At 42.2% G+C, this 25,370-nt stretch overlaps 1 protein-coding gene across 2 annotated transcripts; it reads right to left on the bottom strand.

Annotated features, from left to right (window-relative positions):
* Positions 1 to 15,211: 15,211 nt before the first annotated feature.
* Positions 15,212 to 22,760, bottom strand: ZBTB14 (zinc finger and BTB domain containing 14). 2 transcript variants are annotated; one of them, XM_045527577.1, is made up of 4 exons: positions 20,518 to 21,061; positions 20,361 to 20,408; positions 19,486 to 19,569; positions 15,212 to 18,391 (listed from the first exon to the last, which is right to left on the bottom strand). In XM_045527577.1, the coding sequence occupies exons 3-4, from the start codon at positions 19,486 to 19,488 to the stop codon at positions 17,045 to 17,047; spliced, it is 1,350 nt and encodes a 449-aa protein (XP_045383533.1). In that variant the 5' UTR covers positions 19,489 to 19,569; positions 20,361 to 20,408; positions 20,518 to 21,061; the 3' UTR covers positions 15,212 to 17,044. The 2 variants fall into 2 exon arrangements, with proteins under 2 accessions (XP_045383533.1, XP_045383531.1); XM_045527575.1 differs by lacking the exons at positions 20,361 to 20,408; positions 20,518 to 21,061 and adding an exon at positions 22,385 to 22,760.
* Positions 22,761 to 25,370: the final 2,610 nt, after the last annotated feature.

Here is a 25,370-nt window from a genome sequence, read left to right as displayed (position 1 = left end):
GCAGGGACCAAGTGTAATTCAACTTTGTATACACTCCCCTCCTCCCCACCCCCCCGCCCCAAGTACTTACAGCTTTAGAGCCCTGCTTGTTTGTGTAATGGCCGAGTGTTCGTTGGAGCAAGGGAGGAGGAGGAGAGGATACCAGTGGAACAGTAAATGTAAATGTATGTGATGTAGGGATGGGTACACGTTATTTTTATCTTGCTTCTTACCAGTTCCTTCCTAGTTCATATGACGTTGTGTTTTATTCAAGTATTCAAGCACTATGCAATGATTTACATACAATGATTTTTTTAAAATTAAAAAAAGATTAGGTCTCATCTATCCCTGATGCTGATTTCAATTCTTTCCATTAGAATACTACTTAAACGTGTTCAAATTAAACCATAAATCCTTACGCTTATTACTCTTACACAACTATTTAAATTGCAAGTTAAATACAAACCCAATTTCAAAATCAACAAAATTCAAATGAACAGCATGAGTTACAACTGAATTATGATATGTTTTGCTGGAAATAAATTACTTCTTCACAACATGATGATAAATGACACTCTCTATGCCCTGACCGATGCCTACAACCTACTACAGGCATATGGTTAATGGGCTACCTTCTAGAACATTCACATATTTCTGCCTCTATGAATTGGCTTGTATGCCTGCCAAGAGTTTGTCATGTTCCTCCATCCCCACCTCAGACATGTTATGCCAGTTGTACTTGTTAATTTAAATAGAAATTTAATTCAATATTTCACAACCTGATAAATAATTGTGAGAAAAACGAGAAGGGTTGCTCCTATCTAAAAATTTGTTGTATGCCTTGAAAAACTTGAATGACTAAATTGTCATATTAGGTATAAGTGAGACATATATAAAATATTGGCCAAAAAATTCCAAAAACTAAGAAGTGATCATTGTTTCACAATGGTTTTAAGTTTTCTCTCCATTGTAAAGAAACAGTAGTATTATGAGTATGAATTATTTAAGAAATAGATTATGGAAACTAGTCATTGAACCCATAGAAAAGTCTTTATCCTGTATAAAAACAAGGGTAAATAAGTGTACATTTAAATATCTAAGATACATGCTACTACATCAACGTTTTTGATTAAAATGACCAAACTTTGATTTGTTCAATGCCATTTGCAAGAATGCAACTCTACATATGAAATCTACCTCATCCTTTTCGTATTATTCTATGACAATACAAATAATGCAATTCTTTGGTGCCTTTGTACTATGGTTTGAATTTTTTTGTCTCCTCCAGAATTTGTGTCACAACTTAATCTCCTCTAAAATTCAGATGTTGCCAACGTGATGGTATTAAGAGGTAGGGACTTTAAGAGGTAATTAGGCTATGAGGGCCCCTTCCTCATTAATGAGTGAGGCCCTTAGAAAAGAGGCTGTACACAGCATTTAGCCCACTTGCCCTTCTGCCATGTGAGGACGCAGCAAGAAGGCCCTCACCAGACCAAATGTCTGCAACTTGATCTTGGGCTTCCTAGCCTCCAGAACTGTGAGAAATAAACGTCTATTCTTTACAAATTACCCAGACTATGATATGCTGTTATAGCAGCACAAACAGAGCAAGACACTATGCAGTCCTAAACACAAAATGTGGGATCTGCAAGTGATTGGCAGTTATCTCTTGTTTATAAGATCTTCCAGAATATATTGAATATTAATTTATACTGTTATTATAAAAATAAAAACAAAATTTAAAATTTCTTGTACAAAACATGTAGACCAAAATGAATGTAACAGTATGAGAAAGTATTTTAGAAGATAACACTGATCTCCAGAAAACCACTAAAAAAGTTATTCCATCATGTTTAAGTGATTTTCACAAAACTTTTCAAGTAATCAGGGACAGATAAAGCAATGGACTGTAAAGAAAAGATTTTTATCTTTAAAGAAATAGATTAAATTCTTTCTAGTCTCTTTAGTTTTATCTTTAAAAACTGATGTGTTTGTATCTCCTATAATGTAAAATGTTGAAAGAATTACATTTTTTTGTAGATGTATTACAGGGGAAGAAGCATTTTTCTTCAGTCCCCATAGTTTTTTCGTTGGAATAGACCCCTGTACCAAAAGACAGATTAACAAGGGAAAAACAAACAGAAGTTTATTAACAAGTGTATTTCACATATATGTGGGAGACACCCAGAAAATGAGTAGTTCTCAAAGAGGTGGCTTTGAATTCCAACTTCTATAGCATCTTCAACAAAGAACTGTAAATTTTTAGAGAAGTGACAAGGTAAACGAAAAGAACTTTGTGTCTCTAGAGGCAGATACTTGGGAGAGGTGCAAATAACTGGCAGATAAAGGCTCATTAGTAAAGATTGTTAATGCAGATTCCTCTGGTACCATATCCAGGCCAATAAGGGTCCAAAGTTGTCTTCAGTGGTTAACCTGGTAGAAGGGTAACCTGGTAGAAAAAGGGCGGGGGAAGATCCCTTTTGTCTTTGTAAATCTATGTCCTGCTACAGGCAAATAGAGCGAGGGCAGAGAACTTTTGTATCTGCTTCTTCTTGATTGTTTTCAGCTCAACAAACCTTCTCATTTTTGTAAGGCATACTCTGGTTTCCCATAGTATTCACATATGTTAATGTGAATACACATTCATATAAATGTTTTAAAAAATTGTATGACACAACTGGAAGAAGTATAAATGAAATCACCTTCCTGAAAGGCAATTTGGCAGTTGGTAACAAAGCCTTATAATTTCCCATATATTTTGACCCAATAAGTCTACTTCTTCAGATCTGTCCCAAGGATATATATTGTGCACAGAGATGTGCACAAAGATTTAGTCATAATAGTGTGCTTTATACACACAAAAAATTAAGCACACAAAAAGAGTTAAAATAAAGGCTTAAATAAATTATGGTAAGTTCCAAACAATAGAATAATATGTAGAAATAACAATCATACTTTGCAAGAATACTGTTATTGAAAAATTTCTGTTATGCACCATTTAATGAATGAAGAATGATTTAAAAAACAAGATGTATAACATGATCCCATGTCTATTCAAGTAGATATATACACATAGAAAAAAGTCTAAAGGGCATACACAAAGATGTTAAGAGAAATTTCCACAGGTCTAGGACTATCTGGGGAATATTGCAATGGACAGAAATAAACTGAATTCCTGTTATCATGGAGTTTATGTTCCAGTGGAGAAAGACAGAAAATAAACAAAATAATGCATTTACAAAAGTAAAATATAGCATGTCATACAGTGATGCGTACAATGGGTAGAGAATGCCCAGGTGGGGAGGAGGCTGGGTTGCTCGCTGCATAAGGTGGTCAAAGAAGACCTCACTGATAAGGTGACATCTGAGTAATGACCTAAAGGAACCCAGGAATACAATGGAAAGGACATTGGGTGTTCCCTGTGGAAAGGCTCCCTTTGGCTGCAGTGTTTAGAGTAGACTTACAGTGGGGTGGGTGGGGCAAAGGCAGAAACAGTGATCCCAGCAGGAGGTCCTGGTAACATCTTGGCAAGAGATAAGATAATGGCAGCCTAGAACCCAGAGGTCAGATCCTGGATGTGTGTTGTATGTATCAGAGGCTGGGCCAACAGGAGGTGTTGGTGGCTTCCCTGTGGAATGAATGTGAGATGCAAAAGAATGGGAACAGGTTTTATAGCCTCAACATCTGGGAGGACAGAGTTGCCATTTAGTGAGACAGGAAAGACTGTGTAGGGATCAAATTTGAGGATCAAGTAAGGAATATGGCTTTGATAAGTTACAATGGAGACAGACGCCTCCAGAAATCCCTATGGAGAAGACAGATGACATGGTGTGTGGCAGAATGCCTCTCCAAGCACTTTCCCTCAACTCTCCCACACCCTTTAGGTCCTCTTGCTCTGTGACGCATACCCACGCCCAACACACACGCATATTCCCCTGGCATAAGACTGCAATTGTCTGTGAATTTTTCTTGCCCTGCTAGATTGTGAGCTACTTGAGGTAAGGATTCTCACTTGCATTTCTGGAACCTACCACAGGACCTGGCTCAGAGTAAAGCACAGCAAATGTCTGTAGAAGGGGAGTTAAAATAGCAGAGAGAGAAAACTGAAGCCAGTGAACATTGCCAGATGCACATAAATTATTATTACCAAAAAGATAAATATATTTCTCTACTTCATTTAGAAAAATCCTTCTAAAATATTTTTACTTGGGAACGAAAAGTGTCCTTAATACTTTCATAACTCATTTGAGTCTTCTGACAGCAAATTCAGTAATATAGGTATGTGCTGATTTGTTTCCAAACTTGACAAATTAAAGACTTACAACTAAAGTGCAAAATTTGAAGGTACTCATGTTATTCTAGTTTTAAGGAAAGACATTAAAACTTCAGATTTACTGACTGATTCCATGGGCTACCATTGACAGACAGGCCTCAAATTTGATATATTTCTATCAAATCCTAATATAAGATCTCCTCATAACTTCTTTAAGAAATTTCATATTGAAATAGTAGCTGGGACTTCTGGCAACATATTACAGATGAACATAGGTATTTAGTTACTTTACTACCCCAAACTGCTATTAAATAACAGTAAAGGGACTTCTAAAAAAAATCCCCCAGAGCAGGCAAAATAGGATATCTCTAGACTGAGGGATGCCAGGTCCAGCTGCAGGTGGGAATATAAAAACAAGGAGAAGAAAGAAAGTACATACATATTGAATGATGGTGTTCTTCAGCCTTCTTCTCCTTCAGATTCCCAGAATAACATCAGCCAGAACTTTCCCCCAAAACAGGACATTTGAAAATATTTTTTTTGCAGTGTCCGACCATCTCAAAAGGAAAGACCTAAACGTGCTGACATCAGGTGTTGACCAAGAACCATCCCAGACAGACCACCAGAGAGTGAACCCCAAAGTGACAAGCCCTTCTCATAGGTACAGGGATTTCCACCAGCACCTAAGCCTACTTTTAGAAATGAGATGACAAATATGGCCAGTCATAAGAAGAAAGGCTCTAACATGAAGATAGAAACCAAGGCTAACAAATAAACAGTAAAAGCAAATAGAAAACAAACAGAAAATACAAAGAGAAAACAAAAATGGGTAACTTGGAAGAAACATGACTGATGCAGGGAGAAAAACAACAATCATCAATTCCTTTGAAAAAATAAGAGAAAACTTTCAACCATAAAACAAGAATAGGATGCTATAAAAACGGAATAGTAGGAGGCATTAAAAAATAAATGAATAAATAAGCAAAGTTCCTGGGAATTAAAATTATGGTCATCCAATGGCCAAAGCTAAAACAACTTGAGTAACAAAATAAATAATGATAGAAGTGGCTTATATCTCATAGAATAAAGTAAAAATCCATCAGTTCTGATGTAGTTGAATAAATATTCTTATAAAAATTCCAACTAATACATCTAGAAAGAATGAGGAAAACAGAAAAATCATTATTAGAACACCATAGTAATCATAATTGTAGGCAAGATCTACCAAAGTTGGATGCTAAAATTAGTAGCTGAAAGACTGAGGAGAAACATGATGTCTATGTATTCTCAAAGTATCATCTCCAGAATATTTATCAATTAAAAAAGGGAAAAATAGTAGCTTTACAGTTGAGATACCTAACAACCAAATAATCAAGGTAAACACTAATCATAGGACACAGAAACACCAGGAACTCCCTGATATGACTCACAGAGAAGGATATGTCATTTCTGTAGTTCTGGTTAAAAAAATGCATAATCTCAATGTAATATGAGAAATTATTGGACAAACTCAAATTGAGACACTGTCTCAAAAGTAACTCACCAACACTGTCCAAAAAGTATCAAGGTCATGAAATACACGGTAAGGACAAGGAACTGTCACAGATTGGAGAAGACTAAGGAATTATAAAAAATAATGGCAACGTGAAATTGTAGACTTGATATAATAACAGAAAAAGGACATTAATAAAAAAAAAGGTGAAATTAAAATTAAGTCTGTAGTGAACAGAACTGCAGCAATGTTATTTTATAGTTTTGATTATTGTACTATGATTATGGAAGATGCTATTAGAGTAAGTTCAGTGGGTATGTGGAAACTCTTTGTACTAATTTCCTGATCGTTCCCATAAATCTACAATTATTTCAAGATAAAAAAGCTTTTTTAAAAAAACCTTAACATAAATGTTAGAAATATAAAGTTAAGGAAACCTCTTAGAAATTAGATCGAGAAGTCAAAGACATGGAAAACAATGAATAAAAAGAAAATTAGAGGACAAGTCTAGGAAAACTAAAGAGAACACAAAAATGAGGAAATAATAAGGGAAATAATTCAAGAAAACTTTCCAGAACTGAAGGACATAGTTTCCAGATTGAAAGGACCCACCAGTTCCACACCAGGAAAGATCATCATATTTCAGAATATGGGGATGAAGAGAAGATTCTTCAAGCTTTAAAGAGAGAAAAACACACAAGTTGTCCATCAAGGATGAGAAATGAGGACTGAACTCTCATCTTTTTCTTTGCCCAAAAAATTCCTTTCTAAGGGGGCCTGGTGATTCATGTCTACAAATGATAAAATCTTAGTAAACAGGTTTTCATGATGTAGTTTACTTCCCAACCTGATTCCAGTATAGCATCACATAAAAGACAGAAGACACTTATCTTAACTCAAGCATTCCTTTCCTCTGATTCCTGGTCTTTGGACAAAGCCTAACTCTTTCAGCCAATTGTCAACTAAAGAATCCCTAAACCCCTGCTTTGAGATGTCCCACCTTTTTGGGCCAAACCAATGTATGCCTTCCAAGTACTGATTTATGACTTTACCTGTAATTCCTGTCTCCTTGAAATGTATAAAACCAAACTGTAACCCAGCCACAGCAAGTCCATGTGCTCAAGGTTTCCTTGGGTGTGGCTCCAGGCCATCATCCTCAAATCTGGCTCAGAATAAACCTCCTTATTTTACAGAATTTGTCTTCTTTTTCATTGACAGACATGAGAATGGCTTCAGACTTCTCAAGATATTTTCAAAATTTTGCAGGTAGATTATAAATTCTTAATATCCATATTTACATTTTTACCCTGAAAAAAAATGTGAGATTTTTGGATCAGAGATCAAAAGTGTTATTACTTACAGCAGTAACTGCACCTGTCCCACATACCCAATAGCCTACAGGTGACATAATGAGAGCCACATGTCACCACATGCACATATGGGGGTCTGCCTAAAATTAAGAATGGGGGGGGCGGTTATACATGCCAAAAGCTGCCCCTTCCCCTTCTGGGAGATTCGGAGAAACCTTTGCTCCCTAGTTGTTAACAATCTTTTGGAATGTAAATGACTGGATCTTGGGCTTCCATGGTTTATATCCCTTTGAAAGTTAAACAGGTAGGGAGAAATCTTTCTGGAAATCTTTCTGCGGGTTTCTGGCTATTCAGTTACTCTTCCAAAACCAGTTTTTCAACCCAGGTGCCACTAAAAGTGCTCAGAAAGCCCTGCCTACACAGAAACATGGAATTATTCACTTCCAGGCAGATCATTTTCCAATCTACATTTCTACCCCAGACAAACCATCAATTAAGTGTGAAGGTAAAATGGACTTCAAAAAGTTCACCTCTCATTTACTCTTCATATTGAGGATGTTCTTCCACCAAGGAAAGGCAATAAATCAAGAAAAGAAGACAGGTGGGATCCAGAAATGGGAATCCAACTCAAGAATGGAGTTCTACCATCCTGGTGAAGGAGCTCCAGAATACTATCAGTTCCCAGAACCATCTGAGACAGTGTGCTTCAAAAAGATGCAAGTAATAGAATACCTTGGCCAGGCACAGTGGCTCACGCCTGTAATCCTAGCACTCTGGGAGGCTGAGGCAGGAGGATCACTTGAGCTCAGGAGTTTGAGACCAACCTGAGCAAGAGCGAGACCCCATCTCTACAAAAAAATAGAAAACATAGCTGGGTGTGGTGGTGCTCACCTGTAGTCTGAGCTACTGGGGAGGCTGAGGCAGGAGGATCACTTGAGCCCAGGAGTTGGAGGTTGCTGTGAGCTATGGTGATGCCACTGTACTCTACACAGGGTGACAGAGCGAGACCCTGTCTCAAAAATAAGAGACTACCTCATAACTCTGACATAATGACAGGTGACTGAAACAACGGGCAGAGAGCCTGGGGGGGCGGTTAATGGTATGCACATAAAAACCTCAGCAAACAAAAGTTCTTAGCTATGGGGCAACAACTTTGCAAGCAAGGAAAATATATCATGGTATGCTAGGTGGCTCAGCTGCAATAGCATTTACATAAACACAATAACATAAACAATGAAGTTTGATTTAGCAAAATTATAGTGTAACTGTATTAAGAACACAGGAAGACAACAAATGTGTATATGTACAAGATGTGAGGAAGGAAAACATCTTCATAGGAAGAAGTCAAAAGATTTATATCAAATCTGAAAAATCAAGAAAAAGCGATATAAACATTTAAAGTACAGGAAAATACCAAATTTAGCAGCTAAAAATAGTTGATATTGAAGGAGCTTTAGTCTCTCCCACTTAAGGATCTATTCTTTAATTCCTAGGAACTATAATTATTTTATTCCAGGTAAAGATTATAAACCTATCCCATTTAGTGCTTTTCGAAAGGGTTTCTCTACATATCTGCAAGGCAGATTACCCTATTTAAAAGCAAATAGAATATTATTTTGGTGTAATGGGATTTGGCCTGTAATAGTAGTGTAAAGCATAAGGCAGTAATAATTTTTGGAGGAGGGGGTTTGTGGAGGGAGAGTGGTACATAATAAGACCAGAGCACTGTTAATGTGATATATTTAAAAATAAATTTATGTAACTATGTGTAATAATGCCTCCCTCCCACTTGCTCTACAAGCAGTCAGACCTTAATTAATTCCAAAAAGGGGTAAATAGCAGACTCTGACAACAGATATAATTGCTTTATGTGCAAAAGGATGGTAGAGGAAAAGGCTGAAGGAGGAAGTGGAAATATCTGGGACAATATTTGTGTGGGAGACTGAGATGACTTTTTAGATTCGGGCTAAGAGAAAGGAAAAGATGAAATGAGAAGAAGCTGTAAAAGAAATGGAAGGAATATAAAAAAATTTTAACAAGTGCTGCTGTGTGATCTATTTCCTTATTGACACTAACTCAAGAAAACCTTAGTAAAGATGTACATTATTGTTCAATACTTTTAAGAGTAAGATTTACACTTTTTTTGGGTGCATCTCCAAAGGCTGAGAAGGCCCTTAAAAATAGCAGCAGGAAATCCTAGGTTTACCTGGATTACATCGAGTATGGTTTGAATTATTAATATTTTGCTACGAGTTGTGACAGTTTGCATGGAATCATCCACATTCCCTTCATTTTTGAACTGCAGAAAAAACTTGAGAGATAATGACCAGCCTCTAAATACCCCTCTGCTATAACCTCTCGTAAGTATCAAGGAATCCAAACCTTTAATGCCCCTTTGGAGTTAGAAGGCAGGAAAACTTCTAGTAATTACATTAAAAGTGCATTAAAACGAGGAAATATCTCAAATCAGTTGCTCAAGGTTCACATAGCAAGTTAAAAGCTGAGTGGAGACTGAAATCCATGTGTCTCATCTTTTCTTTGATAGTAAATAACAATAAAATTATACTGTTTGTCATGTGTGAGAACTTTTCATAATCTCATTTAATTCTCGCATTATTATTATTCCATTTTGCAGATGAGGAAACGGAAACCTAGAATACTTCAATAACTTGCCCAAGGCCACTCAGTTAATGGTAGAACCAGAATTCACTACCAGGTAGTCTGATTCCAGAGCCCATACTCTAAACCACTACACTGGATTTTGCCACTGATAACAAATATTTTCAAAGTTTTGTGGCGGGAAAAAACAATAACCAGTTTTAGAGATTTTAGAGTCAGAAGTGCAATGCCCAGCTAAAAATTCAGTTGCTATGGACACTGGACGAGAGCTAGTAGATAGGCATATATGATAAAAAGAAAAACAACAAATTTATGAACTTGGGAGTTTTAAATGTAATCTTTCAAATCTTAATGTTTTAATGTTTTAAAAAGAGACAAAAACTTTATATGAACTAAATAGATTCTATACATACTTAAGTATTTTATTTCAGGCTGCTTTTAATTCAAGTAATTACCAGAATGAGAGACTGTAGGTCTGAGATTTTCTTATTTCTTGTCTGTAAAATGAGAATATCAGTACCTCTCTCATAATACTAATTAAATTATGTAAACTGTACAGCACTCTGCAGATGTCATAGACTATATTAATTAGCATACAGTCCAGTTCTGCCCTATCACCAAAGTTAAAATTGTTTCCTGTGCATTATTATCACTCTTTTAAAAAGAAAATTATGATCTCACAACTCAAAGAAGTTTGGGAAAATAATGATTAATTATACAGCACTTAAAGTTAATTCACCCCCATTATTTTTCATCCCTCTTTTCTCAGCCCCACATTTTATTACAGAGTATCAAGACTATTAAATATAATCCTGTTTATGATAATGCCAACTGATCAGTAGCCTTCCAATGTGGTTAACACTTCCTGTTTTGTATTGGTTGGAAGATTACAGAAACAACAGAATGGCCAAAACATTACCAGATTTAGAAGTAGCACTCATACACACACCTTTCGTTTCGTTACATGTAAACAGCCTAAGAATGAAATGTTAAGTTCCCCAAATGTTAAATTTCTAACCATATCTGTTACCCTGTTGAAGTCTGTAATATCTTAAATCAATTCTATTTTGAAGCTAAATTTCTTATTACTTATGGAAGAAAAGTGAGTTTATCTTTTGGAATAATAAGCAAGAGTGGTATACACTGGGTAGAGAATCAACATTTGCATTTTGGCAAAAATTAAGAAAGATCATGCAACCAGCCCAAGATGGTGACACAGCTCGAAAGAGATAGAGGCAGAACACGAATCCAAGTTTTTTAACACGTTCCAGAGCCACAGAGGAGGCGAGAAGGGGAGTGCGGGTGGAGAGGTCCTAATGCAGACCATTTTCACAAACATAGTTACTTTGGCCCCAAACTTGATGTCCACTGGTCTTGCGTTTTCCCTGGCTTACTGTATAAGGAAACATGTGAAGAAAGCTGACAGGCAGCTTTGAGTTATGCTGTGATCACACGTGCATTCTATCTGCAGTTTTCCATATTATTTGGGGGCAGCCTCTAGACCTGAAGCAAAGTAAAACAATGTTGGTGTAGGCTCAGCCTCTTGAACAGGACAAATTAAAATATAGGGACCAATTTAGAGTAGAGACATAGGGGCAGCTGTTTGCATAAACGCCTCTCTTCCCTCCAGCACCCTGCAAAACTGAAATCAGTAAGGACAAGTGCAGGGCAACAGTGGCACATTTTCTAGTGTGAGACCAACAACATGGTGACTAAGGACACGGGCTCTGGTTGGCAGATGGACCTGTTCTCCTGTCCTGGCTCTGAGGACTTGACATTGGGCAGGATTTTTAATTTCTTTGAATCTTGTCTTCAATAACAAGTACCTCAGAGTTGTCACAAAACATAGATTGTATATACAGTGTCTGACATCTGTTAAATATTTAACCTAACACTAGATTTTATTATTAAAATCCTGATCCTCTTGACTATCTTTCCAGTGACTGAGGTTCAAAGTGAAAAAGAAAAAAAAAAAAAGCAATGACCTCTAAGAATCACCCATAGGAAGCTTCTGCCCTCCAAATGAAAACAGAAAAGGATTCCATTCCAAGTAGGTCTAGTAGCACCAAGTGCTTTCTCAGAATTCCATCAAAGTGACAAGCAGCCTTAAGTGATCTATAATAGAAGTATCTTTTCTTTTCAGATTTCCATTAGCTCACTTGCCATTCTATCCTATCCAGATCGTCATCCTTAATGGCCGGTGGGTGCTCAGGGAGCACCTGCTGACTCGTAGCCACTGCTGGGCAACTCTATTTGCTCTGGGTGCCTCCTCCCTTAAAACCTTCTGGGTTAGTAAGATCCTTGCCCAAAGCTGCTGGAAGCCCAGGTTGTCTTTCTTTACTCCTTTAATTTTATTTGCATCAGTGTCTTTCTTGATGCCAGCATTCACTATTTTAAAGAAATAGGCCGGGCGCAGTGGCTCACACCTGTAATCCTAGCACTCTGGGAGGCCGAGGCAGGAGGATCGCTTGAGGTCAGGAGTTCGAGACCAGCCTGAGCAAGAGCGAGACCCCGTCCCTACTAAAAACAGAAAGAAATTATCTGGCCAACTAAAAATATATAGAAAAAAATTAGCTGGGCATGGTGGCGCATGCCTGTAGTCCCAGCTACCGGGGAGGCTGAGGCATGAGAATCACTTGAGCCCAGGAGTTTGAGGTTGCTGTGAGCTAGGCTGACGCCATGGCACTCTAGCCCAGGCAACAGAGTGAGACTCTGTCTCAAAAAAAAAATACATCTACGTCTCATACTACTATTCCTCTTCTCGAATTCAGTATCATCGAGGAAGATGAGAATCATTCTATGGAAATGGTAATATTTAATAGATGTATTTTCTCAGTGTACATTCACAAAAGTCATTTAGGTATGTTTATATTGGTACCACTACATTACGACAATTTATTGAAAACCCTTATTTTCTAAAGTATGTTCCATGAACTCAATTAAAATACATACCACAGCAGTTTTTCAAAAAGCATTTTGTACATTTGTGATCATTATTTATAAATCTTTGCAAAACTTTGTAAAACTTGGAAAGGGAAGCATTCTATCCTGGACAAGAAGCTCCAGGAGTGCAGGAATGGTACTGGTCTTGCTCACTGCAGCATTCCAGCACCTAGTCCAGTGCCTGGCACACACAGGCTTTCAGTAATTATTTGTCAACTACTACATCTTAATCTTACCCATAGAAAGTACTTTTGTATAAGATTAATAGAAATATGCCACAAAGAAGAGCCAAATGAATTAGTAAACCATTATTCTGGAACTAAAAGGAAAATTAGAATTCTTGGGTAGTAGTCTTAAGGCCCTCTGGGGGGAATGCAACAGATCATTCTGGAATTTACACAAACTAGAAAGGGAACAGTTGGGTGCAGCCTGAAATACACCTAATTTTAGAAAAGCATAATATAAAAATATTTTTAAATGCATGATTTCATGTATGAGACTCAAAAGCCAGCTTTCAAAATTGCCATTCTGGCTCTGCCATCGCAGATGTTCCCAAAGAAGAGCAGGGAGCCCTCCACAGAGGCCAGTGTTTATACTTGACTACACCACAACGACCTACTTACTTTAAAACATATAAATGATGGGCGATCACGAGACCAAAGAAAACTGTAGGACAAATACGCAAGTTTCTAAGACCAAAGCTGCAAATGGTTTGAAGCTTACAGAACGCCAAGACAAACACAGCTTTTGCAGTATTTTCACTCAAGAAGAAGACTTAATGAGGTCTAATATAGCTCAGAGCCAATGACTGTAGAACAGACTGATGACGAAGGCAAAAAAGAACAATTTTGCTTCTGTCTGCTCCATTGAGAATGCCCCTTAGGAAAAAGGGAACATTTACAGTGCACCTAAAAAGTAGTGGGTGCTGGGCTGAATGGTCTATACCAGTTAACACATTAGTCCACACAGCAGACCATGAGGCAGAAATCCCTCTCTCTATTTGAGAGGTGATGAAACAGGCTCAGGGGAGTTAATAGTGTGTCTGAATTCACACACTGAGAAGCAGGACCAGGACCTCAATCCAAGTTTGACTTGAAAAGTCTTTCCACTAAACCACATGTCCTCATTATACGGAAAATACTTAAATGAATATTGGGAACATCTCTTGAAGAGATCATGAAAACATTCAACTGCTGGAATCTGTCACAATCCAAGAAAAATTACATTCAGGGCTCCTGAGATGAGATCAGTAGGGCAACCTTTAAGGAATCACAGATACCAAATGGCGGGAAAATGGCACTCTTGTTTTTAAAAAGAAGACATAAGACTGAGAAGGGGCACACTCCCTCTGCTAGCCAGGGGTCAAACCTCTTCTGCCTTTGTTTCCCCAGGCCCCAGCCCAGTGCCTCGCACCTGATGCTCCACAGGCTGAGTAGGCAACACGCTGTCTTTCCACATCTGAAGTGCCGTCACGAGGTGCAGGATGAACTTTACTTTGAATAGTTCCAAAGGAGAGAGCTCCCAGTTACAAGGGGGTGTGCAAAAACGGAGACAGACTTCAGAGAGCAAAGTCAGAGTTCTCCATTCTCTTTCCTGGAAGCCACAGCTGACTCCTCCTAGGACGCCGAACTCTACAGTACAACCCTTACTAGACTAGTCCTGCTACACTCACACAGTGGGCTTTTAGGGCTACTCTGGGAACTAATGACCACCAACAGCATCACTACAGGAAAGTGAACTCCAGCTTCCACACGACCAACTTTACAGATAACTACAGAAAATAACCCATTACACTGGAAACTACATAAATTTGCATCATTTTTTCCCCTCATCTCAATCTTTTTTTTTTTTCCTAACAAGATAGGAATTTGTTCACATCAAGCTCACTCGATGGCAACTTCTACACTTTGTAACAATTCTAAACTAATGATCAAGTGAATAGCAGGCAAATTACCTTAACTTTAGACTTCCTAAAATTCCCTTACTCAATCAGTACTAATACAATGCATCAAGTGTGTGGACATTCTTTGTACAAACAGAAAAAACTGATTTGTAAATAACGAAAAGGTAGTAATAGCGACATTTAGTCTTTTCCTTTCCTCTTACACTGTCGACTCAGAGTAACCACGTAACCACATTTCAGAATTAACTGCCTGTGTTGTTGGAGACACCCGTGAACAATCTAACATGATGACGTCACTGCCCCGGGAACTACTACAGCCGGCTGGGTGAGGAGAGCCAGTGTTACTGACCAGGACCCAGCAAACAGGAAAGCCGCGATATTATCTCTTTGCTGCCACCAAAAATATACCAAGAAAACATACACCCTAATGCACACACAAACCCAGTACCAGTGGTAGAAATAACACAAATATATTTCTCGTGCAAAATAGGCCAAGTGATAAATATTTTCATAATACAAATAAGGTGCTGAAAATTAAGCCATCTTTTTTGGGGCTATGTGATTTCAATGAGGGTTAAAACCACACATTTAATTTGTAACTCAGTAAAGCCACAATGAAGATAGTATAGGAAATACATTTTGGTAGAAACCTGGATGTGTGGAAGCTTGCTATGAAAAAATGAAAACAGGAATGACAGAAGTATATTTTTTTTTATATACAAAAATGAAGGACCAAAATAAGGTTTGTTGAAGTAGCTATCAACAAGATGTTAAATTTTTTCCTTTGCTTTGGTTAAAACAGCCCAGGAACAGCAATCAGTTCCCCATCTACTAATAGCATAAAAACACAGTGACAGGACTACTTTTAGTACAGAATAAACAACTTTCAAGAAAAGAAATTAAATTAATTTTGAGCTAAATTAAACATTTTACCAATAAATAAATTTTTTAAAAAGGTACCATCTTCATCCTACAATCTTGGGCAGAACATATACACCAATTTTAAAAATAAAATTTCTCCCACAATAGTAATTACAGGTGTTAATGCAACAAGCTATGAAATGAAATTACTTTAATATATTTTTTTAAAAATCCTAGCAACCAAAAATGAATTTTAGAAAGTTGACATTTTCTATAATTCTACATATTCTAAAATAATTGACTAATACTTTATCACAGAACGTAATTCAAACTGTTGTTGGCATTTCAGTATACTCCTAAAGAAATGGTTAAAAGAACATTTAGTACACCAAAACTGGAACAGAGTTTATAATTCTGCTTTACGGCTTTGAAAAGGCAATCAATTTCTATTTAAAATGGTAACCAGTGATGAAATATACTTCAAAACAAATGTTTGGTCTGACAATCTTTAATGTTTGTTAAGAACAGTCTGATGTTTGTTGCTGATGGAAGTTATTTTAATCCAATGTGCAAAAAAAGTGCAGCTGTCTGCTTTTACTCAAAATACGTAAGACCAGCACTACTATTTACACACTTAAAAGATTTCAAATTTATTAAGTAAGCATATTGCATCTCCTTTATGGAGAAATCATGTGCTGCAGAGAGCCCCAAAGCGTGATGACATTCTGTTAAGTTACACAAGTGTATCTGAAGAAATATCTGTTCTTGTCCTAATTTTGATCCTAAATAAAAATCCAATTCCAAAATCAATTAAGAATTACTTTAATCTAGTAATCTTGGAATAGTTGCACATGTAAAACCTTGTCTCTGAGAGCCTTTTCTACTCCTCTCACCACCGGTTCACTCCACGGATCCCAGCTGGCGCAGAGTGGCCGTGCCTAAGAGGATCCTGAGAACTCAGCCCCAAGACCAACATCACTCGGGTGGCTTTGCTCAGCCTTCAGAACATGTGACTACAGCTTTTGGGGTAGGTAAAGGGCAATCAAAATGCATGAAAAAACCCTTCAGCAAAGCAACCATTATCTGTCCACAAAAAACAGTGAAAAACAGTGATATAAAATTAACAAACCAAATATAAATCTAATACCATTCTGCATTTCCAGAACTTGTTTTCGTATCTGCGCAGTGTTCTTGGTTAACCACCCATCGGTACTTTCTGTGTCTATCTGAAGTACTTTAAGTTATTAAAACTGCTGTTTTGACCATAAGTCACATAGAATTGTGATGATTAGGAAATCAACTTACTTAATTCTCACTCTGTGCAGTGCACTCACCAGCGAGTGGAGAGGAATTTAAAATGGAAGTCTCTCACTTCTAAACTGGACACAGGAGTCTCAAATTAAAATCATAAAAAAGAGGGGGAGGGGAGTTTACTGGCAACATGAATACTAGACACCAGACAGGACAGCAAAACTGTTTGGTCAGAACTTAGGAACATTATTTCCTTGCACAGTTTTAAAAATACCTAACCCAGCACTGCCTTCGGTCCAATGAGTACAATGCTCCTACACTTCCACAAAAATAGAGAAACTGCCGTCCATTCGCTATGATCAATGCAATCTCAGTCTCCGCTTCCCAGGCACAGGGTCCCTGTCCCATCACCTCTAGCTGCAGGCTATTGTTTCCAACTGCTGCTCGGCTTCCGCGGCCATGGCCGCGGCCTGCAACTGTTCTGTTTCGCTCTGGATGGCGCTGGGGGTGACTTGCTTCCTTTCACTGTGCATATTGTTCTCGTGCCTTTTCAGATCGGACGCCTTGGCAAAGGCCTTGGTGCAGGAGCCGCACACAAAAGGCTTTTCCCCTCTGTGTCTTCTTTCGTGATCCTTGAGGTGGGACTTGTGTTTGAAGGCCTTGTCACACATGTGGCACGCGAACGGTCTTTCGTTACTGTGAACTCGCTCGTGCTTCTTTAAGTCTGGGGCGCGGATGAACGATTTCCCACACACCTCGCAACTGTAGGGCTTATATCCCGTGTGGATTTTGAGGTGTTCCTTCAGGTGGGCCTGTGTGGTGAAACCTTTCGTACACATCTCACAGACAAACGGCCTGTCTGCCGTGTGCAGTTTTTCATGCTTCCTCAGTCTGCCTTCGTCAGAAAATGTCTTGCCACACGCCTGGCAGGCAATCTGCTCCCGATGGTGACCATAAAGCAAATACTCAAACTTCATGTCACTGGCAGCTGTCGTCCAGCCGGGTGTCTGTTCATCTTTCACTTCACTCATCCCATCATTAAACGTTAAGGCTTGAGGGGTCTGTGACCCCAAATCTTTTGATTCTGGGGTCTCCATGGATTCTACTTCCTGGCCGTAGCAGTTGACTTTCCGCACTTCCTCGCTTCCCAGCTCTTTCAGGATCGCTTCCTGAACCCTGAGTGTGGTTGTGGGCGACTTGCCGTCCTCCTGACTCGGGGGTGTGCCTTCTACCGTGTCATCAGAAGGACTGTCATCCTGATCCCCGATTTCTTCCACATCGTCATCCTGAGTGTCAGTAGCATCTCCAATGGGGCGATTTATTTTGAGGCAATACTTACTTTTTGACTGACCGTTATTTTCATCGGGACTAGACACATCACGCTTCTGAGAACAGAGTTTATCCAAAAATCGGATACCAAGAATCTGACCCGATGACATCATTAAGTTAACATCTTCTTTTTTCACAGAAATCTTTGCTGTGTACATGTAGTTCAGGACCTCTTCAAATATATCAGAACGAAGAAAATCTATTTCTATTACTGAAGAACTATCAACCTCAAGCTTCTTGAAAAGCTTTTTAAAGTAGGTGCTGCAGGCGGCAAGAACACATCTGTGTGCTCTGAATTTCACATCTTCAACCACAATAGCAATATCACAAAATTCCCCTTCTAGACGTTGTTCATTTAGTGTTTTCAGAAACAGAGTTTTATGATCATCGTCATTATATTTAATGGTTTCAGACATACTGATGAAAAACTCCTACAAAAAATTTTTTAAAAAAAGAAAGTTTAGTAATTCTGAATAGTACTTTCCCATGTACAGAACAAAGCCACATTATCATTTTCTGATCAATGTTTGGAACCTAACAATTTCAGAAAGTCAATATCAGAGTGATCCATAAATAGGAGTAGAAAAGACTCATCCCAACTTAGAGATTTCCACATTGTTACATCCATTTATTTTCAGTTTACCATTTGCCTAGTACTAATAGTAATAATGAGCATATAACACATACCCGGCATTGTTCTATGTGCTTTACATGTTTAATTTAATGTTCTAATAAACTTATGAGGTACATATCACTGTCCCCATTTTATAGACAAAATCAGAAATCTGCCTAATATTCTATAGCTCTCTTTAGTGAGAACTGACACTCAAATGCAGACAACCTAGTTTCAAAACCCATGTTTCCTGACAACCACAGGTAACTCAACCTCAAGGTTTAAAAAACAGGTTTGAGGCAAGGAGCCTCTAGACCTGTATGTTGCATCTACGCTAACTCCATGAATGGAGGATTCAGTAAAATAACTAACTGCTCAGCGTTATACTTCCCTGACAAAAGAGACAAATCCCTACTGCAGAACTAGAGAGGGACATGAATGCCAAAACAATACTCCATTCAGTGTTGTTTTCTAATTTTTCCAGAGCAGTTCTGGGCCACTTCTGAATGAGGGTCAAGGTTTAATCTGACCCTAAGTGAATCAGATGACATTTGGGAAGACAGTGATGAGTGGCTTAGTTCCCCTGGATACCAATCTACTGGATACTATCCAGATAAAAGTGTTGTTAACATTGGATGTACTTGATAAATGCTGCAAGTATTTTATAAGCAAAAGAAATTCAGAACTGGCATGAAAGACCTCTGTCACCATGTTAAAGAACTGGTCTTAAAATAATGTGTTCTATACGTTTTCTTTTCAAAAACATTGTTTTAGTTTTATTTAACAAAGTATAATCCTACGGAAAATACATAATTTCCTCAGAGAAACAGAAATATTAATGCATAATGAGAATACATATATATATGCAAATGCCTAATCATTTCAAGATTTAATATCCAAAGTTATAGTTACCATGAACAACTCAGGCTATTATCTTAATGCCTTAAACGTCAAAATCTTCAGATCAGAGAAACTCTGATCAAAAGCACGCCAGACCTACAGGAAAAAGGACAAACAAGAATGAGGTAGGATCTTGCTTTACTCCAAAACCCAAACCAAGAATGTTTTCAAGAATTGATTTTTTAAAATAAACTTTCCTTTCTTGTTCTGTCTCCTGTGCATCTACCCATTTTCAGGTTGGGAGCAGAAAGGCAGGTAGCTGGCAACATCAAGCCCAGTTCTGAACACATATGGACTAGAACAGGTAAGGGCTGTTACACTTGGGTATGAAGAGGTTGAGCACTGGGAACTGAAAGGAGGTGTTGGAGAAACACTAAGGGAGTCTCCTCACAAACAAAGCCCACGTTCATATTTGTACAGATGCTGATGGTGACACAGAAAAAGCCAGTAAGTCCACCGTGTCCTGTATCCCCCATTTCCTGCTGGGTACGTAGCCTTCCACATTTTTCTCTGCACTCAGACATACAGAAGTTTATATATTTATAAATAAAGCTACAGAAGTACACATACCCAACAGTTAACATGGGAAGAGAGGAAACAGTGGTTGCATGTTTCTGCATTTGTGTGAAGTAGTACACATTTGCCTTTACAGACTGCATTTGAGGCTAGGCACAGTAGCCCTTGCCTACAATCCCAGGACTTTGGGAGGCTGAGGCAGGAGGATCACTTGGAGCCAGGAGTTCAAGACGAGCCTGGGCAACAAAGTGACATCGCATCTCCCCCCAAAATTTAAAAAATTAGCAGGGCATGATGGCCCACACGTGTCATCCCAGTTACTTGGGAAGCTGAGGTAAGATGATCACTTGAGCCCAGGAGGTTGAGGTTACCGTGAGCTATGACTGCTCCACTGCACTTCAGCCTGGGTGATCCTGTCTCTGAAAATAAATAAATAAAGACTGCAGTTGAGAAACCCAGGTGTTTCTACATATATCCCCACACGGAGGATCAAAGCATTTTAGCTTTCTTGTGAGTTTTAACTCTTACCCAAGAACTCCATCCTGCAGACCAATATCTTGAAAAACATAAAAAGTTTCCTCTATTCAACGGTGACCACACACATAAGCCCTGTGGTGCGGTAGGAGCCAAGGACTGGGCTGTGATAGTCTTATGCAAAAACTGTGGTGCAAGACTACAACATGGAATCCAACACTGAAAATCATAAAAAGGTCCCCCTACAGAAAAGTGAACACACCAGGGAATGGGGGTTTTCTCATCTGCACAGTGTCAGGGTTGGGCAAAATCATTCCTAAGGATGCTTCTGACTTGATCATTCTAGTGTCTCTGCCTCCCTGTTCCCTACATGCACCCTGTAGTCACCTCCAGAGAGAAGGCAGCCCAGGCAAAACCTTCCTACCCTGATACTTCCTTCTGCGGTTAAAAACCCGCCCTGGGGCTTGTGGGATAAAAGTGCTTGGGACCAGAGAGAGGAGTGGCCTTACAGAAGCCATGGCAACGTATCAGTGTGTTTTTTTTCTTTTCCCATTTTTGTCCAGCGTGTATCTGGCTACCCATCTCTCTCTCTCTCCCTCTCTCTCTCTCTCTCTCTCTCTCTCTCTCTCTCTCTCTCTCTCTCTCTCTCTCTCTCTCTCTCAGTATCTCTGAGGACCAGAAAGGAGACAGTGTGTCCATCAGCCCATTGTTTTCCACATTGAAACGTTCCAGTTGCTAAGTTCAGGTGAGGCAAAGTGGAAGACAGCCGTTGCCAGTTATCTGTGTAGGTAGGTGTAGGGAAAGACACAGCTCCGTCTGCACCTCCATAATAAAGCTGCCCCTTCCTAACTGATCTCCAAACCGCTGGCGCGCTGAGCCCCCGTTCCAGTGCAGGGAGCTTCCTGCAAAGCCAAACTTACATAAGCGGCTGCAGCCACCTCCCCTACCCCGGAGCAGCCCGACAATGGCGGCTGCACCACTTCCCTGTTGCAACCTCGCAACTTCGGAATCCAGAGGAAGCAGGGAAACAAGCGCAAGACCCAAGGAGCCTTCACGGCGTGTGGAGCCCTCGCTCTCATTTCTTTCTGCCCAGGAGGTGGGGGAACGGATAAGTCCTTTTGCATTGCTTCCGAAACAAAAGCTCCAGCCTCGGCGCCGGCTGCTGAAAGGGCCACTGTCCCTTTCATAATCAAACGTCGGGCGCGGGCTGAGGGCCGCGGCGCGGAGCAGGGGAGGGAGGGCCCGCGACCGGCGGCGGCCCCGGCGGCGCGACGAGCGGGAGCGGGCGTACGGCCGGCTCCGCAGCCCCGCGCCGCGCCGCGCCGCGCCCCGCTCCGCCCGCGAGCCCGGAGCTCGCGCCCCGCGCACTCCCCGGCCAGCTCGCGCCGGGCCCTCCTCCGCCCTCCCGCGGCCGGGGGCGGGGGCGGCGCGCGGCCGGCATCCCCGAGCTCCGCGGGCGCAGCCGGGAGTGCGAGCGCGGGGGTCCCGGCCCCCTCCTCCGCTGGCGGCTGGGGGCGGCGCGGCAGGGCCCCGGGCTCGGAGGGGCGGCGCCCGGCGGGCCGCGCTCGGCGCCGGGCTCGGGCCGTCCCCACCCCCACCGCGGTGCACTGCGGCGGTGCGAGCGGGGGCGGCCATGAACTCGGCCGAGCGCGCGCGCGGGGCCGCCGCCGCCTGGCTGCTCCCCGAGCCCGCTCGCCGGCCTGCGCGGCCCCCGGGCGCCCCGTCCCCACGCCCAGCCCCGGCCCACGCCCGTTCCCGCTCGCACCGCGCCGCCGGCGGCCGCCGCTCGTCCTGGAGCTGGCTGGTGCCCCAGAGCTCGGCGAGAACGCGCTTCTTCCGGGCCGCCCCGCCAGCCGCTGGCCGCCCCCGCGCCCGCCTCGCGGACGGCCCCGGCCCCTTCCGCACCCTGGCCCGCGCTTACCTGCAGCCTGGCACAGCCACAGACACTCGCCGTGGGTTCCCCGCGCTCACTAGCACGCAGGCCGGGACGGGATGGACGCGGGGCGCGGGGGCACGGTGGGTGGCAGTGTGTTTTGGATTTTTTTTTTTTTAGTTTGGGGAGGGGGCGGGGTGGGGGAATCGTGCACGTCCCTGATGGTAGCAGCCCTCCTCCTGCACGAGCACAGAATGTCTAGCCGGCCGTGAACACCCCCACCGCCCCCCCTCCCGTGCATGCGCGGTGCGGGTTGGGGGGAAGGCGCGCCGCCGGCTTGCGCAGGCACGGAACTCGACCGGGCTCCTAAGTGGGCGAGCAGGGAAAGGGTTAATCCGGGCCCTCGCCGACGCTTTCGTTCGAGGCTACGGGGCCGCCCCCGGAGGGCCCTGGCCTGCGCACGCGCGCGCACGCGCGCGACATGGGGCGCGCGGAGCCCGCGCGCGGGAGAAAGGGTGGGCGGGGCAGGGGCGGGGCTTCGGGAGCAGAGGAGCGTATGCACGAGCGCCGGGCGCGGGCACCCGCCCCGCCTCGAGCTCCCGCCTCCCGCCTTGACTCCTGGGCTCCCGCCCGCGCCCAGCGCCGGCGCTACGCCGGGGACGCGGGAGCCTGCGCTCCCGTGCGTGTGCATGTGCGTGGGCCAGTGCCGCCCCCGGGCGCGCGCAGGCTGGGCGCTGAGGCTGCGGGTTGGGCTTCGGCTCCTGGACCGGCGCCCCGGGCACCTTCTCCCTCCGCGCGCACCGGCCGGCACCGGGACGGACGCCCGTGGGCGTATGGCCTCGGCTGGTGTCGCTGCCAGAGGATGTTTATGGAGAAATGATCGGTGCACGATAAACGTTTGCGGAACAAATGAAAAAATGAGTCTATGATTTGGAGGATAAGGGGCGACCCCAGTCACCCAGGAGAAAGGGATCACCCTAGGGCTCGACCTGGCCAAGCCCAGCTCGCGCTCCTGCGTTTACCAGGACATGCTCAAGGAAAAGTCGCGGAGGCTGGAGGCGCTAGCCCCTCCGTGACAGCCTAGACCTTGTTCGCAATTTCATTTGACGCTCCCTCGGAGAGCTCTGAGAGCGCGGCTCTGTCCTCACTTCCCTGTTCAGCACCAGCAATGGCTCCATTGCTGTGGACACCTCGTCGCGCTCCCTCTGACGCGCCGGTCATGCTTGTGCCTGGCGGTGGGACCTAGGACAGTCCTCCCGCTCCCGCGTTTGCTGCTCACGCAAATACTATAATAGATGCCGGACGGCAATACCGCATCGTCTTAGAGTCGTTTCTGTTGCTTTATCACACTCAATTTAACAGCATTTCACAAAACACGTGTCATTTAATATCTAAAAATTAGAGCAGGACCCTCCTCGGGAGCTTGTGCGAAGATTGCATATGATGATGCTTGTAACAGGCACCTAAGTAAACATTTACTTAAACCAAGATACGCTTGGCTGCATGAATTTTCTGAAGGAAATTCTATGTGGCCGCAGTTGATTTTGTGATATTAACCACGTTAGTTTAACATTCCCAAGATGGTTTTAAACATATATACACATTTTTTTTTTTTTTTGAGGCGAGTCTCACTTTGTTGCACCCGGTAGAGTGCAGTGGCGTTAGCCTAGCTCACAGCAACCTCAAACTCCTGGGCTCAAGCGATTCTCCTGTTGCAGCCTCCCAGTAGCTCGGCCTACAGACGTGCACCACCATGCCCAGCTAATTTTTCTATTTTCAGTAGAGATGGGGGTCTCACTTTTACCCTGGGCTCAGGCTGATCTCAATATCCTGAGCTCAAGCCATCCTGCTGCCTGGGCCTCACAGAGCACTAGGATTACAGGCATTAGCCACTGTGCCCGGTCTACACATCTTTCTTGATGTTCACAAAAGCACTGTCATTGGTAGGTGTCATGAAAGAAACAGGACAGAAGACACCACTTCTAGGGGAAGACATAACCAGTTCAAATATTGGGTAAACTGTTTCAATTATCTAAACCTCCACTGCTGCTTCTCTGAAATGGGGATAAGGAAAGCAGCTGATGGGGCAGTGGTGAGGATTAGGGGAAACAATGCCAGGGTAGCTGCTTAGCTCAGATGTTAGCTCCATGGTGTTAAATGACCTGCGACCACGAATAGTGGGTTCAGGTCGCAGGGACAGGACCTGAACCAAGTTGTCTGCTGCAGAAGTTGATGCTCATCATACATGATACTGTTCTTGCTTCCTTTATTTTTCTTTGCATAGCTCTTAAATTTACACTTCAATCCTATGTTTTGTGTTTATAGGGGGATAATAGTAGCACTATATCATAGGGTTAGGTCCCCAGACAGGGAACACTGCAGTTGGCAGTGTGTGGATGTGGCTGGCACTCAGTAACGGTTCACTGTCTGCTGCTGCTGCTCTACCTTCTCCCAGTCCACATGTGAGGGTTTCCTACTCATTCTGCATGTATTTATAGTCTGCCTACTGCGTAAAAGAAAGTCTTTTTGCAAATGACTAGGTAACACCGGCCGATGTCTAGACTAATCTGATAAAGCAGTTCAGGAGAGTTCCCAACATTGGAATGTGTTTCTCAGGTGATAGATTCCTGACATCTTGGTTTTGCATCAGTGAATCCTCTCCTCTCATTTGTTTTATGCTCATGTCACTTACGCTCTGCCTGGCTGTCCCTTGCTGGGTCACAGGGGTTGTGAGGATGAGTCTTAATAAAGGGACAACTCCATGGGAAGAAGGAAGGAGGGATGGGAAGCCTCCAAGGAAGGGCCTGACCCAGACCTGGCACCTTGCCTGTGTCACCACCCTTATTAGTATACCTCCCAGCACCCATGAGGCTCTCAATAAATATCAGCTGACAAATAAGTGACAACTGAAAACTTGATACCCAGGGGCTTTATAAGGGCACATTGTAGAGTTAATGGGAGGTCAGGGCCTTCCCCGAACCTACTGACCCAAGGCCCTTGATAGAAGTTGTCCTCTCCCACCAGGAGTGGCTGT

This window comes from Lemur catta, chromosome 16, assembly GCF_020740605.2.
Source record: "Lemur catta isolate mLemCat1 chromosome 16, mLemCat1.pri, whole genome shotgun sequence".
Taxonomy (NCBI): domain Eukaryota; kingdom Metazoa; phylum Chordata; class Mammalia; order Primates; family Lemuridae; genus Lemur; species Lemur catta.
Note: the sequence above shows the minus strand (reverse complement) of the source record. Positions and strands in the feature narration are given on the sequence as shown.